The sequence below is a fragment of the Oncorhynchus clarkii genome, chromosome 18 (genome assembly GCF_045791955.1).
Source record: "Oncorhynchus clarkii lewisi isolate Uvic-CL-2024 chromosome 18, UVic_Ocla_1.0, whole genome shotgun sequence".
Lineage (NCBI taxonomy): Eukaryota > Metazoa > Chordata > Actinopteri > Salmoniformes > Salmonidae > Oncorhynchus > Oncorhynchus clarkii.
The window spans coordinates 31589267-31606747 of NC_092164.1; the positions used below are offsets into that span (position 1 = coordinate 31589267).

A 17481-nucleotide genomic window follows, 5' to 3' on the forward strand; every position below is an offset into this window, starting at 1 on the left:
CAGCAGCCTCTGCAGCACTTGTGAAAGCTGTTCATGGGGCTGAATCTTGTCCTGATCCACCGGAGGTTGCAGCTGGGGCAGGCAAGAGGAGGAGATGCCAATTCTGTCCCCCAAAGAAGGACTTAAAACAAATACTATGTGCTGCACATGTGAGAAATACATCAGCAATGTCCATGCACACACACTTGCATATTGTCCTACATGTGCTAAATAGAGTTGATTGATTTATGTTCTTCACATTTTTGTTTTGTATCTATTATCTTATTTTATTCTTATTTATTGTTGTTGTTTATACACCTTGTGGGTGGGGACAATGGTTAAAAAAATGGGTGAAGACTAGTATTTTGTAATTTAATTCCTCATTGTACAGTATATACGAATATGTCACTATGTTGCCAAAAAGATTAAGGAATGTTATTGTTTCCCTTCAATAAAATGCATTCAAAACTACTTTCTGCACATTTCCGCTACTTTCTTAGGCTGTACAAGTGCTATCTATTGTTTACACCTATGCAGTACCTTTAGCAATAATAATAATAATAAACCTCTACTTTAGTAAATAAAACAATTATAACAGTTGTGTTGTAATAAAAAACTAGTGGTGTCCACTGGTTAAATGCAGTCTTTCTGCATTGTGAAAAGGGAAAACCCAGATATTCACAAAGTTTGTGATGAATGACAGGTTGTTTCTTCATGCAAAATAGATTTGGGGTTTAAATTTCAATTAAGCTGCTATATCTTAGGGTATGAGTGAAGGCGGGTCATTTTTTACCCTAAGGTAAAAATACCTTGCTCAGACCTTGCGGGCGGGTCCTGCAAAACTGCGGTACACAGAGAGAGAGAGAGAGAGAGAGAGAGAGAGAGAGAGAGAGAGAGAGGTGGGAGCCAGAGAGAGAGGGAGCAAGTGAAACAGAAAGAGACAGGAACTGGGGGAGGACTGACTAGGGTCAGTAAAGACAGTCATAACGGAGACTGAGAGTGATTGAAATAGGATTAGAGGAGACCGGCTCAAGAAGAGCTAAAGCATCGCCATTGTTAAACCTGGGCTTCACAGGGACTGTCTCTGTCACATCAAAGCCTCACCAACCAGCCCTGGAAGAGGTGATGCCAGCATGGTGTCCACACACACATACACAGCTCATGTACAGCTTGTATTCGCTGTTTATTTCCAAAATGTTCCATTATGGGCTAGATGCATGATACTACCTTTTCTTTTCTTCTCACCCCTGGTGTCTTTGTGGGGTATTTTTGGATCACAGACAGGATGCATTGATGAACCATCTTTAACATTTAATGAGACGAGCCATGATTAGTTGGCAACCAGAAGCGAGTGTCTCCTGGTCCCAGTGGACCTAAACAAAGTTATAATGATAACTTTCCCCAACTGCATGCCAATAGGAGGCCTTTTTAACTGGTTCCCAGAACGAGCCGACTGCACACACACACACAGACATACAAATAAACACACTCTTGCCTACACAACCAGACATGCAAAAAAAAAACATGCACACGTTGATTAGTGCAACTTTAACAGTATACATTTTATAATTGATGTGTAACTAGTTACACGAGTTAGTTGTGAAAATGTAAAGCTCGGATAACCTTTCCAATGTCTGCTCTGTTGAACCCTATTCACAAGTTACACGCTCACAGAGAGAGCTCCACTGTCACGACTCCCGACGAAGTCGGTCCCTCTCCTTGTTCGGGCGGTGTTCGGTGGTCGACGTCACCGGTCTTCTTGCCATCGCCGCTCCACCTTTCATTTTCCATTTGTTTTGTCTTGTTTTCCGGCACACCTGGTTTACATCCCCTCATCACTCTACGTGTATATTATCCTCTGTTCCCCCCATGTCTGTGTGTGGTATTGTTCGCGCGTTACGTGTGTAATGCTACAGGCTGGTTTTGCGCCGGGTATTGTTGTAACCCGTGGTTTTGTTATTTTGTACCTATTTGTGTGATTTGTGCGCTATTGCTTTTTCCTTGGGCCGGAGTGTTGGGACGCAGTTGCGTCCGGCTGTTTTCCTCTGCCTGACTTAAGTGTGCCTGTTCACTCAACTCTGCTCTCCTGCACCTGACTTCCTTTGACCAGTTGCGCACACTCTGACATCCACACTCATTATTACCATTGTGTCTTGGGTAATTATGCAACAAAAAAATGTCATCAAAGCATATTTGTCACATGCACAGGATACAGCAGGCGTAAACGAATGAGTGAAAGGCTTTACTTTGTAAGCTTTTTCCTCAATAGTGCAACATCAATAAAATAAAACAATTCTGCTTTGAGTATATCAATGCCAATCTTTTTGAATCCAGTCTTTTCTATTGCTCTTGGGAGACGCCCTCAATTCCTCTCAGTGATTACAAATCCCTGTTGATATTTCTTACCACAAGTTTCCTTCTGTAGCTCTGTGTCCCTAATGGCACACTATTCTCTTAATAGGACACTACATTTGACCCAGTCTAATTGGGAATAGGGGCCATTTGGGACGTAACCACAGTCAAATTACCCTGCGCCTCTATCCCATCAAGACAACAGTCTGATTGGTATCCAGGAGGCTGAGTGTCAGGCTGTAGTTTTCCTCTTTGTGCTCATCAGTTCATAACTGCCACCCACCCCACTGTAGCATGCAGTAAATAGAGTTTCCACTGTGCTTTGAGAAATGGCACAATTATCCCCCGCTGGTGAAATATGGTCCGGAAGCTGCACACTTCCCTATTTACTGAGAGAGAAGCTCAATTTCCTACGCACACACACAAGGGCATGTACAGGCACGCACGCATACACACAGTAACAAACACACACAGGCAGGCAGGCAGGCAGGCAGGCAGGCAGGCAGGCAGGCAGGCAGGCAGGCAGGCAGACAGACAGGCAGACAGGCAGACAGGCAGACAGACAGACAGACAGACAGACAGACAGACAGACAGGCAGACAGACAGACAGGCAGACAGACAGACAGACAGGCAGACAGACAGACAGACACAGAGAGAGCTGACTGACGCAGTCATCCTCTAGTCCACACACAGTCCATAATGCTGAGTTTTTGCCGCAGCGAGTCATAGTGCAGTTGTTTGATTAATGGGAGAGATGAAGTGGTAGTAGACATTCCCGATGTGTTAACTTCCACTATTTATTTCCCAACAGCGGTAATGGTTATCAAGAGAGCATTCGTGGCTCGCTACATTTATTTATTGAATAGGCCAAGTGGGGGTTAGAGAATTGAGAGAGGACAAATAGCCTACTGTAATGGTAATAGCATTACTGAATTCTAAGAATATTCCAGATGTTGTTTTGTTCTAGAAACATTCCGCCTAGTCATTCTAAAACGTTACTCTGCTTCGCCAAATGTTGTTATGAACCGTTGATGAATTTTTTGACAGTACATTTTTGTCCAACTTTACGACTGGTAGTTATAGAGGAATGGAAAAATGGAGGATGCACTTTAAATGCTTGATGTCTATTTGAGTGATGTCATGCCTAGACTAAGGTCATAAAGCCAGTCTAGTGTAATACTAAAATGCTCTGTCATCTCTCTTCTCTTCACAGATATGGAAAAATTGTGTCAACCAAGGCGATCCTGGACAAGAACACCAACCAGTGCAAAGGTACGTCACCAAGGTCACTGTATCCCAAATGGCACCCTATTCCCTACGCAGTGCACATGCTGAGCCTTGTGTTAGCCACGGGAGCCTTCTGTCTGCCACCGTCCGTGGCGTGACGATCACTCTTCAAGGCAGATGTTGTCATAGGAAGGGTTTGGAGCCAAGCCCTGGCATAAACATAGACCTCAGTCAAGGAAGCGCCTGCATGTTGTAAATCAATGATTTAGCAGGTAGTGCTAGCTGGAGGAAGGATGGAGGTAAACAACTAGTCCTTGTGATGAAGCTCGCTCGCTGGAAGGACGTCAGAGGATAGGCAGTTGTTGTGCAACCCCTCCCTAGCTACAGTACGTGTCCGTCCACTCTTTTTATGTCCTCCTCTTTTCTGGAAAACAGCATTAGCCTGTGCTGTCTGTATGCTCGCTATGAATGTAATGTTGACACAGCAAACCGAACGATGGGGCTGTGATAGTAGCAGGTCATATTCAGAATGCTACTCAAGTATACATATCCAATGAGAAGGCTAACAGGCAAGTACGGTTCAGTTAAACATTGAATACTATCCCTCTCATCTTACGTCTCAAGTATACATATCCAATGAGAGGCTAACAGGCAAGTACGGTTCAGTTAAACATGGATTACTATCCCTCTCGTCTTACCTCTCAAGTATACATATCCAATGAGAGGCTAACAGGCAAGTACGGTTCAGTTAAACATTGATTACTATCCCTCTCGTCTTACCTCTCAAGCTATTTGTAGAGCTATGCTCCAGCCCTGCTCCAGCCGAGCTGCTACAGTACTGTAAGTATAATACAGTACTTTTCCTTTTGTTCATTCTCCTCTTAAGCCTGTTGCACACTCTACGCTAACGGCAGCTCCATCGCTCTGTTTGAGTAGAGTGTGTAGAGCCCTTTAATGGCTAAAGCCAGCCTTAGTCTTGGAGGAGGAGAAAAAAACCCTGATTAGTCTGGTACTTGCCCCGAGGTGTCTGGCAGCACTGTTTAAGCGCTATTGAACTTTCATCAATACTTTTAATTGCTTTTTGCAGCTTCCTCACTCAGTAACGCGGCCCCCTTCAAGGTGAAGCTGCCTTCCTAGCCATCCTTACCTGGATAGATCCCACCTGTTGTGGTCCGGGTCAAATGTGGAGGCTGGAAAACCCTCAGATAGGCTTAACCGCCTTTGTGTGGGGCGGCAGGTACCCTACTGGTTAACAGCTTTGGGCCAGTAACCGAAAGGTCCCTGGTTCGAATCCCCGAGACAACTTTGTGAAAAATATGTCGATGTGCCCTTGAGCAGGGCACTTAACCCTAATTGCACCTGTAAGTTGCTCTGGATAAGACTGTCTGCTAAATTACTACAATGTTAATGTGTTGCTGGTGACTCATGTAGGCCATCACAAGTCAGCCTGTTCCCCTTGTTAGGAAGATGGACGGACCCAGAGGATTGAGCGATTATAAGGGTGCACCAGAGGTGAGAAGTAAATTGCAGATGAAGTAGAGTCTCTCTGTGTCCAGGCACTGGCCTGGTGAGTTATGATCTGAAGGGCCAGGCACTCGGCTCTGCGCTCCCGGGTGTGGGAGACTAGTTTCCCATACCTCACCCGCCTGGAATGCAGCGATGCCAAGAGCCAAGTATAAGCGTCTGTATTTTACGAGTGGAAATGATGGTCCAGCCCTGAGAGAGAGACAGAAAGAGACACAGAAGTAGAGAGAGACAGAGAGAGAGTAATGGTCTCGTCAGAAGCCATGTGTTTCTGTATAAAGGCAAATCTCTGGCATACTCCTTTCATGTAACCTATGTCTCTGATCACTATTGACAGCCAGGGCCTCATTCCTTTCATACTGATGTTGAAATACATGTGCAATATATTTCAGATTTTCGAGAGCTTGACACAGAGGGCCTGTGTTTTTTTTTTCTTCTTGACCCCTGACCAGCATTTATTTTTTTATTATTGTCTTCTAGTGAGAGACCAATGTTGTAGCATACCCCTAGATCTTTTTATGATAACATCAATGTTCAGAGGTTACTCTAGTCTACACAATCTGCTTCTAAATAGATTTGTTACTTTCAAATGATGCTCTCTCATCCTCTCCATCTTTGTAAAGGTGAACGCATTTCCCCTCAAAGAGAAGCAGGAAGGCATGGGTCAGAGCAGGCTTCGTGTCTGTCATAAAAAAAGAGCACCGCGTCGCCCTGATCCGGTATCACTTTGTTTTCAGTCTCTGCCCTTTTGACCTGGCGCTTGTTTAAATGTCAGAAGCAGTGTTTTTTTTTTTAGCACCGTGGCACCATCAGACAGACAGCGAACCGGCAACAAGCCGGGCCAATTCCCCCTTCCTCCTATCCTGTGTTATTTGTATTTAGTTCAGCTCAGTGAGCGTGCAGTAAAGCGCGAGAAAAGGGGAAGGTGCAAGAGGTCAGCAACCAGTCATCTCTGGGAAGGGTGAAGAAAATGTGAGATGCACTGAGAGAAAAGAGTGGGAGATCAACCTGTTTGTTGTAGGGAGACAGAGATGTGTGGGTCACTGTACAAGTGTCACACACAAATACACACACAAATGCACGCATGGTCCATGATTGCCATAGTGCCGGAATAGCAGCCTAGGTACTCCTGTAAAAATGGTAAATATTCATAATTATTTTGGTACTTTTGATAGCATTTTTTTTTTTCTAAATGTTTGTTTTTGTTAGCTAATTTGTTAGCCATCGGCATGGTATGACTGGAAAATCAGTTGGTTTCACCTAACTAATGTGTCACTGTCATCAAGAAGCTCAGCTAGCTACCTTGCTAACAAACTAGCTCGATACAGTATGTTTTGATTTGAAGTAAGGGGATAGTGTTTGGAGATGGAAGACTCGTTGAAGATGCAGAGGTTGAAGTTTTGAGCAGTTTTCTCCAGTGGTTAGTGTGCTTTTGTGGAGGCTGTCGTGTTTTCACCCAGTTGGGTACAACACACCGGGAGTGGGGAAGTTCTACCCATGGAGTTTAACTTCAAAGACTTTTACTGAGAAGCACTGCTTCAGAGATGGCACTGGCCAGGCTGCCCTGATGAACGGCTCTGGACCAGTCTAAAACCCCCTTGATGTGACCACCCTCCTGTTCATCTCCGAACTGCCTCTATTGTAGCCTTCCTCCTGACGCTGACTGCTCAAGCCATGAATTAACTACCCTGCCTGCCATTATTAGGGGAGGGTTTGGCCGGGGGGGGGGCTTTACTTGGCTCATTGTGCTCTTGTGGCGGGCCTGGTGCCTGTGGGCTGACAGCTGTCAGGTGAACAGTGTTTCCTCTGACACATTGGTGCGGCAAGTTCCGGGTGAAGTGGGAGGGTGGTAAGAAGCGTGGTTTGGTGGGTCATGTTTCGGAAGATGCCTGACTCGACCTTCACCTCCCTGAGGGGGTAAAATGCACAAAAAAAGATGATTGAAAATGAAAATAGAGGTCTTTGGCGTTGAAATGAGAATGCAGAAAATAGCCTCGTACCTACTGTAAAATATGCTGGTGGATCATTGATGCTATGGGGCTGTTTTGCCTCCAATGTTCCTGGGGCCCTTGTTAAGGTCAACGACAGGACATTTTAGTCAAAAACCTGGTGGGCTCTGCCAGGGGGCTGAAACTTGGACGCCATTGGATCTTCCAGCAAGACAATAACCATAAGCACACATCAAAATACACAAAGAAATTGTTAATTGGCCACAAAATTTAACATTAACATTTAAAATCAGACAGAATCTCTTTCTCTGCCAATTGTATTAGTAGAAAATAATATAATTTCCCTTTTTTGCATACAATAAAGCTCAGTATTTGAATCATTTATTTTATATAATTATTTTTGCTGATATTTATCAAGGGTGTCAATAATTTCAGACCCCATGAAAAACCCTTGCAAAGAGTGCACAATCACATTGAGTACAGCCTCTCCTCTCCCCCACACACAGCCTACACCCCCACACACTCATCCATCTGCCTTAGGACTCTATGGCTCCTGCAGCAACCAGGACCAGATCTATCAATCCTCCGCCTGCCAAGATTCACAGCGTGGCTGCCTTTCACCTCTGCATCTTCCCATCGCTGACTCACACCCTGGACTAACCGCAGAGCAATGTGAACAGGAAGTTGTCAAAGGCTTAAGGGTCGTCAAGCTCTGTGGGTAAGAGGGGAGGCATTCTCTCTCTTTCTCTCCCTCTATTGTTCCCTCTGGTTCCCTTTGGATGTTTCTCATTTAGTAGGAGTGAGATACGGGTTAGCTTCATCTGAGGATCTGGGGAAACCGAAGCCACTAATTTGCCATCCGGAGGCCACAAGGGCCTCTTAAAAGCTTGAAAAAGGCAGCTCAGGCATTTGAAAGAACGCAGGGGCTGGCCGAATGGAGACATTTTATATTTTCCTGTATGAGCCCCGAGGCAGAGGAAATGACCTCAGACCTTTAAAGGACCTCCGTTTCCTCCGCCAGGAGATAAAGCCGCTGAGGCTGAGATTCACCAAGCCCGCCTGCCGGCGCGACACCGCACTGGATTGTGGGAAATTAGATGAGACGATTGGCTCCCACGACTTTGTTCTCTTCTCAGCTGCCTGTTGTTGTTCCTCAATAGCTAGGTTTCCATCCAATTTGCGACAGATTTTCATGCGAATATTCAAAAATCTGCAACAGCTCAACAGGGTGCAGATATGGTGCAGGTAGACAACCTACACTATGAGATTATTATGGATAAGAGCAAATTATTTTTATTTGTCAAATGGCAGCAAACATCGATCATCACGTCACAAGAATAAGACCCTCAATATTTATTGGAAAGGAGCATCAAGCTCATCACGTGCACTTTCACCACCCTGTGAAGTTAATCATAACTTATTTCATTTGTTGCCTAATAAAATGCGTGGTTTCCTGAGTTGTAGTGGGGGGACCACACAAACATATCATCCATCGCGTGACTCCAACTTTACTTCAATGTGATGGTTATTATATCATATTTAATCATTAACGCGTTTCCACCGCAATTTCTCCCATAATTAATTTTACTGACACAAAAAGATACCACCGTGTCTCACGAACAAACTGTCTGTCGGCGTTTATTACATTTTACCGGCATATCCTGTTTCCATCAGCCCGGTTGTGACTTTTTTTCATGCATCAGGTAATTCAGCCGCATGAAATGGTTGGATGGAAACCTGGTAACCACATAACCTGTCATCAAGTGTATTTATATTGGTCCTCTGTAGCTCAGTTGGTAGGGTATGGTACTTGCAATGCCAGGATAGTGGGTTTGATTCGCGGGAACACACGCACATAAAATCTACGTGTGTATGGCTTTGGATTAAAGCGTCTGCTAAAAAAGGCATATGTTATTACATTAGATGATAATTAAATCCACATGGTAATTACATAGAAGGTACACTACACAATATCACACGGCACTTCAATAATGTACTTTCAAGGATTTGCAAACAAACTCCCGATAACCCTGCTGGCGTCTTGCTGTGAAATAATTAGAGGTTTTAATGAAGGTTTAAATAGAATTCATTTCCAACACACGGTCATTATTCCTTGTGTGCGTAATAACAATTGTAGTGATATAGCAAACTGGTACCTTTTGCCTAATGATCCTGTAGAAAATATACAGTATATAAAGTAGGGCATCACTGTCTAGGCTTGACCATTACAATGGCCTGCATCCATACACTAACCCCCTAGCACAGAATGACCCTTTAATGGAGAAATATCTGCCATGTTAAGCCCTATAAAGAGAGATTTATGGCTACATTGAAGGCTGAGTGTAGTATTGCATGATGCCGAGCATAAAGGAGAATTGATGAATGAGGTTGCGCTCTCCAAAAAGCTCTGTTTCGGATTGTCCCGTATGGCTTTTCGGGGAAGTGGAGAGAGAGCAAGGCAAGTGATTGCTGTTTGCATCCATTATTGGTTTCTCATTAGAGTGGCCGACATATAAACATTTGTCTATGTTGTACACGATGCCGGCGTAATTAAGGATTCTCTCCATAGCCCCTCTGCCCTTTGAAAGTGAATTATGTGCAGATGAGAATCTCAACTGAAGTGTGGCCAGCAGCAGACCTCTTCCAAAATGCCTCTCTCTCCCCAAAAGCGATTCCAGAACGAGGCGAGCTATGTAGAAATGAGAGAGGCAGGGAGAGAGACCGTTAGCCTTTCCCCTGTTCGCATGTGTATTAATGACCTTAATTAGTAATCGCAATGGGAGTATTCCATTAATTGGGTGGCGTCCAGCACGCAAACCTCAATGTGTTGCACTCATAATCCATTCATTTTGTTTTTCTGCAGAGCCTCACACAGCTCAACGCCCCCCTTCTCCCTTCCCCTTCCATCTCCCATTCCTGTAAGCCAAGGCGCTCTCTCGCCTTCCAAGTTGGCTGCTCACCAAGCTGGCGTCTGATTGGGCGAGCACGTCGTAAATGGAACCCGGCCACCACATTCCTCAAACAGTGACCTTTTGTCCCCCCTCCACTTCCTGTGCTGCTCCCGTTGGCAGTGTGGTCTCCGCTTCACTTCCAGTCCAGGCCAGCCGGGAGACCAATGCCCCGGGGGACAACAGCACAGTCTCCGTGCCATGAGCCCTGAGCTCTGACACCATCCTTGCTTGTGTTCTATGTCGGTTCCATCCTTATACAACTCTGTTGGGCTCTCTCCCCTCCCAGTCCATTGACAAATGGCCTTGAGGGCTATCATTCGAGGGCGTATCTATCACCATTTTTTATCAGAGAGCAACCGTCGCTGGTGTGGTAACCACAATGAGGGCATCGGCCTTCCCCTGACCTGCCAGGAGTTCGGGGGTTCACCCCTGCATCTTCCTGAGTAATGATCATATCCTTGATTAGTTAAGGAAGGAATAAATCAAAAATGCATGAATAAGGGTAGATGGGGGCGGCTTGGCTGTTCCTCATGAATTAATCAGAGCTGGGGGACAAAGAGGGCCGCACTTAAAAAAATACAGGAACACTTTGTCCTTGTCATGATTTTAATGTTTGTCTCTGCCTGGGAGATTTATTTTTCGGGGGCCCTTCTTGATTTTTCATTGATCTATGCTTTGTTCAAATATTTGCTCTGTCTGCCCATCTTTGTACAATCTGCTGAGGTGATTATGTTGCTGTTGCTGCATCAACAATCAGGCAGACCTGGATGTACATGTAGCAGAAAATGGCACTGTCTGTATATGAATTGTACCTCTACAAGTCACAGCTTTGTAGGCTTAAGTGCCCCCTCTGGTTCTCACCTTTCCATGTATTATGCCACTGTTTAAAGCCAGGTCTCTTGACATTCTAGCCTATGACCTAAATTACTTACATCGTCAAATGAAATGTCATGCATGAAGTAGCATGAATTAGAAGTTATGCATGAAGTAGCCCTCAAGCTCCTGAGTGGCGCAGCGGTCTAAGGCACTGCATCTTAGTGCAAGAGACGTCACTACAGTCCCTGGTTTGAATCCAGGCTGTATCACATCCGGCCGTGATTGGAAGTTCCATAGGCACGCGCACAATTGGCCCAGCATCGTCCGGGGTTGGCCCGTGTAGACCATCACACTAGACCTACCACATGACTGCATACAGTACGTACACATACATTACATTACCAAAAGTATGTGGAGACCTGAACGTCGAACATCGCATTCTGAAATCATGGGCATTAATATGGTGTTGGTCCCCGCTTTGCTGCTACAACAGCCTCCACTCTTCTGGGAAGTCTTTACACTAGATGTTGGAACGTTGCTGAGGGGACCATTCAGCCACAAGAGCATTAGTGGGGTCGGGCACTGATGTTGGGCGATTAGGCCTGTCTCGCAATCGGCATTACAATTCATTCCAAAGGTATTCGATGGGGTTGAGGTCAGGGCTCTGTGCAGGCAGTCAAGTTCTTCCAACCAATCTCGACAAACCATTTCTGTATGGACCTCACTTTGTGCACGGGGCCATTGTCATACTGAAACAGGTTAGGGCCTTCCCCAAACTGTTGCCACCAAGTTGGAAGCACAGAATTGTCTAGAATGTCATTGTATGCTGTAGCATTAAGATTTCCCTTCACTTTCCAAGATTTCCATTCACATTTCCATTCATCACTAATCACTCCAGAGAACGCGTTTCCAATGCTCCAGAGTCCAATGTTGGCGAGCTTTACACCACTCCAGCCAACGCTTGGCATTGTGCATAGTGGCTTGTGTGCAGCTGCTCTGCCATGGAAACCCATTTCATGAAGTTCCCAAACAACAGTTATTGTGCTGACGTGGCTTCCAGAAGCAGTTTGTGATTTGCCAGAGGATCCATCTTAAAGGTAGACTCAGCAAAATGAAATAGATGCTCAAAGTAAACCACATAGTGGGCCAATTTCCGCAACAACTAAGGGCATTGAAGAGCTGGTTTGGTGCTACCAGGCTCTAGCAGCGTGAAGCGAGCTTGTGCACTTGCACAGGTACTGTGTGTGACTGTGAGAGCAAAGCGTTGCATCTCGCTCATCTCTATCTGCGGTGTTGCTTGTGACAACGTAATTTAGCTGAGTCTACCTTCAACAACCTTTTGACAAGTAATGAACACCTTGCAGGTCTCTGCCCCCCTTCCTCTCAAGAGCTCTTCAGATGATGCACCCAACACATCTGGGTTACGCTATTAAGCTAACAAGATAATGTAATTACTGTGTATTACCGTGTAACTGAGTGGCGCAAACAATTACACATCTGAATGGAGACCAGGTTTGCTGGGCGTCAGTTTTGTAGTACTCCAGACTTGTCTTGGTCTCGAGACCACATATTGAGTGTCTCGGTCTTGTCTCGGTGTCCTCCTCATTTCTTCCCGAGACCAGCGGAGTAAAAAAATCATAATTATCAGCTTCCATAAAACCGCTTTGCCAGGCCAAATATATACATTCCTTTCTTAAAACAGTTATATTTTAACAGCCTTTATATGTATTATCGACATGTTACACAGTGGCGAACCTATAGGCCTCCAGTGTGTGACAGGTGATTGTGATTCTGAAAGGACAGGAAACGTAATACCAGCTCACTCTTGTAGTCCAGTTTTGTAAAACACAAAGGGCCAGTGGAGGACATACACCGTTTTTTTCAGGGGGCATGGCGTACTTCTTCATCCCTGAAAATTGTTTATTTGACCTGGATTTAATTAGGCAAGCCAGTTATTTGACCTGGATTTAATTAGGCAAGCCAGTTATTTGACCTGGATTTAATTAGGCAAGCCAGTTATTTGACCTGGATTTCATTAGGCGAGCCAGTTATTTGACCTGGATTTAATTAGGCAAGCCAGTTATTTGACCTGGATTTAATTAGGCGAGCCAGTTATTTAACCTGGATTTAATTAGGTGAGCCAGTTATTTGACCTGGATTTAATTAGGCGAGCCAGTTATTTGACCTGGATTTAATTAGGCAAGCCAGTTATTTGACCTGGATTTAATTAGGCAAGCCAGTTAAGAACAAACTCTTATTTCTTTATTTACAATGATGATCTACACAGGCCAAACCCAGATAACGCTGGGCCAATTGTGCGCCGCCCTATGGGACTACCAATCACGGCCGATTGTGATACAGCCTGGTTTCAAACCAGGGTGTCTGTAGTGACACCTCTAGCACTGAGATGCAGTGCCTTTGACCGCTGCCTCACTCGGGAGCCCATACTGATGCTTATCAAAGTAATGTAGTGGAGGTATACGACTTATCAATTATGTAGTACAATAGAGAAATCATGCACAAAGTAGCCAACACAATCGCAAATCATGTGAAATATATTCACATGCACACAGCCTAGTTTTAGCCTAATAGCATCTGCAGGCAGCAAGAGTGTTTTAGAGCAGCTCACAGAAGAATTACATCAGTAGCCGGTAGGGTAGGAAAGACCTTTCAACTTATGATTTCTACCAGTAAAATGCTAACTAAGGCAAGCACTTATATACAGTTGAAGTCAGAAGTTTACATACACCTTAGCCAAATACATTTAACTCAGTTTTTCACAATTCCTGACATTTAATCCTAGTAAGAATTCCCTGTTTTAGCTCAGTTAGGATCACCACTTTATTTAAGAATGTGAAATGTCAGAATAATAGTAGAGATAATGATTTATTTCAGCTTTTATTTCTTCATCACATTCCCAGTGGGTCAGAAGTTTACATACACTCAATTAGTATTTGGTAGCATTGCCTTTAAATTGTTTAACTTGGGTCAAACGTTTTGGGTAGCATTCCACAAGCTTCCCACAATAATTTGGGTGAATTTTGGCCCATTCCTCCTGACAGAGCTGGTGTAACTGAATCAGGTTTTTAGGACTCCTTGCTCGCACACTCTTATTTTTATTTTATTTTACCCCCTTTTCTCCCCAAATTCGTGATATCCAATTGTTAGTAATTACTATCTTGTGTCATCGCTACAACTCCCGTACGGGCTCGGGATAGATGAAAAACAACAGCCACTGCAAACTAGCCGACAACAAAAGCTAGCTAGCTAGACCCTGGAAAAACTACTGCTCACTATTTCTCAGTGACCAAGTTTCCATTCGTTTTTTGTAAAAACGGTCCCACCCATTAAGTCAAAATGTATTTGGTTGATTCCACTGTCACTCCAAAATAATTTATCTAGCTTCTGATGGCCTAGCCAATGGCTGATTTAGCTAGATCGATTTTTTCCCCCAGAGACCAGCAAAGAAAAATCCTGATTGGATCTTTTTTTTCTAATCAGTGTTAACCCTTTCCTTTCCAACAAAAACTGAAGAGATTCAATCAGAACATCATTGAAAATAATAATATCATTATTATAATCATTATTTTGTAAATCCTTAGCCTTTCTCTGAAGGTATAGTAGGCCCATTGTTTTCCACTGTGTTTGGGTTAGTAATCATTTCTATTGTCCCTCAACATGCCTTTATTCACTATTCTGAATGTCTAAAGGATCCACATGTTGTTCTGAAATATGAACACAGAAATACTGGACATTTTGAACTCTTATTATGGTGCTGATTTGACTAAATTACAACATGGTCTTGAACTGGACTCACATTTTTCTGGTCTCGGTTTTGACCACTCCTCCGGTCTTGGTCTTGGTCTTGACTCGGACTCAATTTGCTTCGGTCTTGGTCTTGAATCAGTCTCGTTTTAGGTGGTCCCAAACACAACACTGCTGCGCGTTTAGGATATTTTCTCACTAGCAATATTCTGCCCACTCAGATCAATTAACACCAGTTGGCTGTGAGAGGTGTTCTTAAAATGAGCAAATTAGAATTTTGAAAGCTGGTTTGGGGTCTCTTAAATTAGGCTAGCCATTTAGTCAAGACTGGCGCATTTGTAATTCTCTCTCATCTAAATGGAGCTTAATTTAAACACTGTGAACTGAGCGATTTTCAAACCCGAGCTGTCTCTCTTAGTAACTGGGTATTTAAGTAACATCTTAGCCCAATATACAGTAGATAGCTTTATGAGTCCACAAATCATAATGGAACTTTTATGATAGCAGGCTTTCCGTGAATAAGCCCTCATAATTCTTAATTATTGATACAAAATAATGTCAACTGCTTATCAATTAAATCAACTGTGCACGGGAATGTTGGTTTTGGAATGGCTGTACCTTAGACACCCAGTTACTTGTTTTGATTGATGGGAATTTGAGTGAAATACTACAGCAGCTGGACTGTATGGTGTTGTACTATACGTTACCCCTGGGCATTGGTAGGAAGGAAGGATTAACTAAAGCCCAGATATGAAAATACTTCAGTATTTGAATAGTCAAGATGATAATCTCATATCTACACCACCTGGTTGATTTCCTGCTCTGCTGCACTGAAATGTAACAGTTCTACAATAAGCAGTGCTTTACAGTAACATTTAGTTCTGCTACAGTAAAAGTGGTGCAGACAGACAGAAGATCAATGGACAGCGCCTGCAGCTAAGGGAGGCAGAAGGTTATTGATCAGATGATGAGTGACATGTCATTATGCAGCTCTACCACCCCAGGTAGAGGCCCATACCCAGTTAATCCATTATGGGTTGAAACCCATAGGGCCTGTTTCCTAGCCTTGAACTAAAAAGCATGCTCTATAGAATCTCTGTTGAAAATGCTTTTTAGTCCAGGACTGGCTTAGTCTGTCTGTATCCGGGAAACCAGTCCGTAGTGTCTGTACCCAAGGCTATTACTGTACAGTACAGTAGATACTGTAGGTGTTCTGGAACAGTATGAGGTCGTTCCTGACAAGAGTCCACAGTCTGTAATGTATGGTGCCAGTGAGCTGTGCTGTCCGTGTCCCCTTGGCCCTGTGCCCTGGCACTTTGTCCTCAGCAGGGCTGAGTCTCAAATGGCACTATATTCCCTGTATAGTGCACTGCTTTTGACCAGGGCCCATATGGCTCACCAGGGCCCATAGGGCTTTGTTTAAAAGTAGTGCACTAGGAATAGAGGGGGCCATTTGGGACGCAGACAAGGACACTTTTATACCTGGGAGAAAATGACAAGAAATACAATGAAGCCAATACGGTGCATCAGTGAGAGATGAATCCCCCATAAATCCACGTTGCAGGGTTGATAAGTGAATTGCCTGTACCACTATCTCGCCTGTAGTGTCTCACATAAAAGAACGCTCCATAAGAATTATTTGAGGGAAAAATGGGATATTGTCCTCGAGCGTTAGGCTGACAAGTTGACATTGAATCTGTGAACGGTAAATGAATGTGTAATAGCTGCGTGTTCTGGCCTGTCTGTATGGTACACACACGTACTGTACGCGTACACATGCATGTGTGTGTTGCTATGAGCAGCGTGCGTGTGTGCGGGTTGGGTTTGTGTGTGTTTGCAGAGAAACCCAGATGAAAACACGTCTGTCCTACCAGTGTGTTTGCGAGGGGGAAGTGGTGTCATGTGAATTGTCAACTCACTGTGCTGTTGTGATGTGGTCAGAGGTCTCCAACCCAAAGATAACATTTTTATACATGACATGACATTTTTTTCCCCTCCGAATGATCCCTCAACCAAGATATATTTATTCTGCCTTAGTTTAGACACACAAGCGTGCACACACACACACACACACACACACACACACACACACACACACACACACACACACACATAAACACACACACACAGCTGGTTTGGTAGTGCATGGACGGGTTCTTGGAGCCTAAATGAGGAGGAATGCAGAGCCTAGCTAGGATCCTCTCATCTGGGTTTGGAGCGGGACCAACCAACCCGGCCTTGGCTGCAGCTAGCCACACACAGACAAACACATACATAGGCACAAACACACACACAGCTAGCCCAGAATGCCATCCAGCTCAACATTAGGAAGGTGCTCTTAATGTTTTGTACGCTCAGTGTATGTTTGCTTTGCCAATGCGTTAACACTTTCCATGCCAATAAAGTCTTTTGAATTGAATTAAATCATTTGGTTTATTTAGAATAATCTGAAATGCTTTTTTTTTTTTTTTTACAGATTACAAAAATTCAGAGCTCCAAAATGGTATATCATACACTGTGATTGGAGGAAGCATGGTGACTAGGGGGCAGTATTTTCATTTTTGGAAAAATAACGTTCCCGTAAGTAAACGGAATATTTTGTCAGAAGAAGATGCATATAATTGACAGTTTAGGATAGAAAACACTCTAAAGTTTCCAAAACTGTAAAAATATTGTCTGTGAGTATAACAGAACTGATGTTGCAGGCGAAAGCCTGAGAAAAATCCAATCCGGAAGTGCCTCATGTTTTGAAAGCGCTGCGTTCCAATGCGTCCCTATTGAGCAGTGAATGGGCTATCAACCAGATTACTCTTTCTCCGTATTCCCGAAGGTGTCTAGAGCATTGCGACGTAGTTTTATGCATTTATGTTGAAGAATACCCGTAAGTGGCTACATTGCGCAAGTGGTCACCTGATGGC

At 44.0% G+C, this 17481-nt stretch overlaps 1 protein-coding gene across 2 annotated transcripts in view; it reads left to right on the forward strand.

Moving 5' to 3' along the window:
• The window catches only part of LOC139373332 (RNA-binding motif, single-stranded-interacting protein 3-like), a 397992-nt gene that overhangs the window by 211223 nt on the left and 169288 nt on the right, over positions 1-17481 (forward strand). For both annotated transcript variants that reach the window (XM_071113733.1, XM_071113735.1), the window contains one exon: positions 3545-3603. In XM_071113733.1, coding sequence (XP_070969834.1) covers positions 3545-3603 — 59 coding nt within the window. The remainder of the gene's footprint in view (positions 1-3544; positions 3604-17481) is intronic.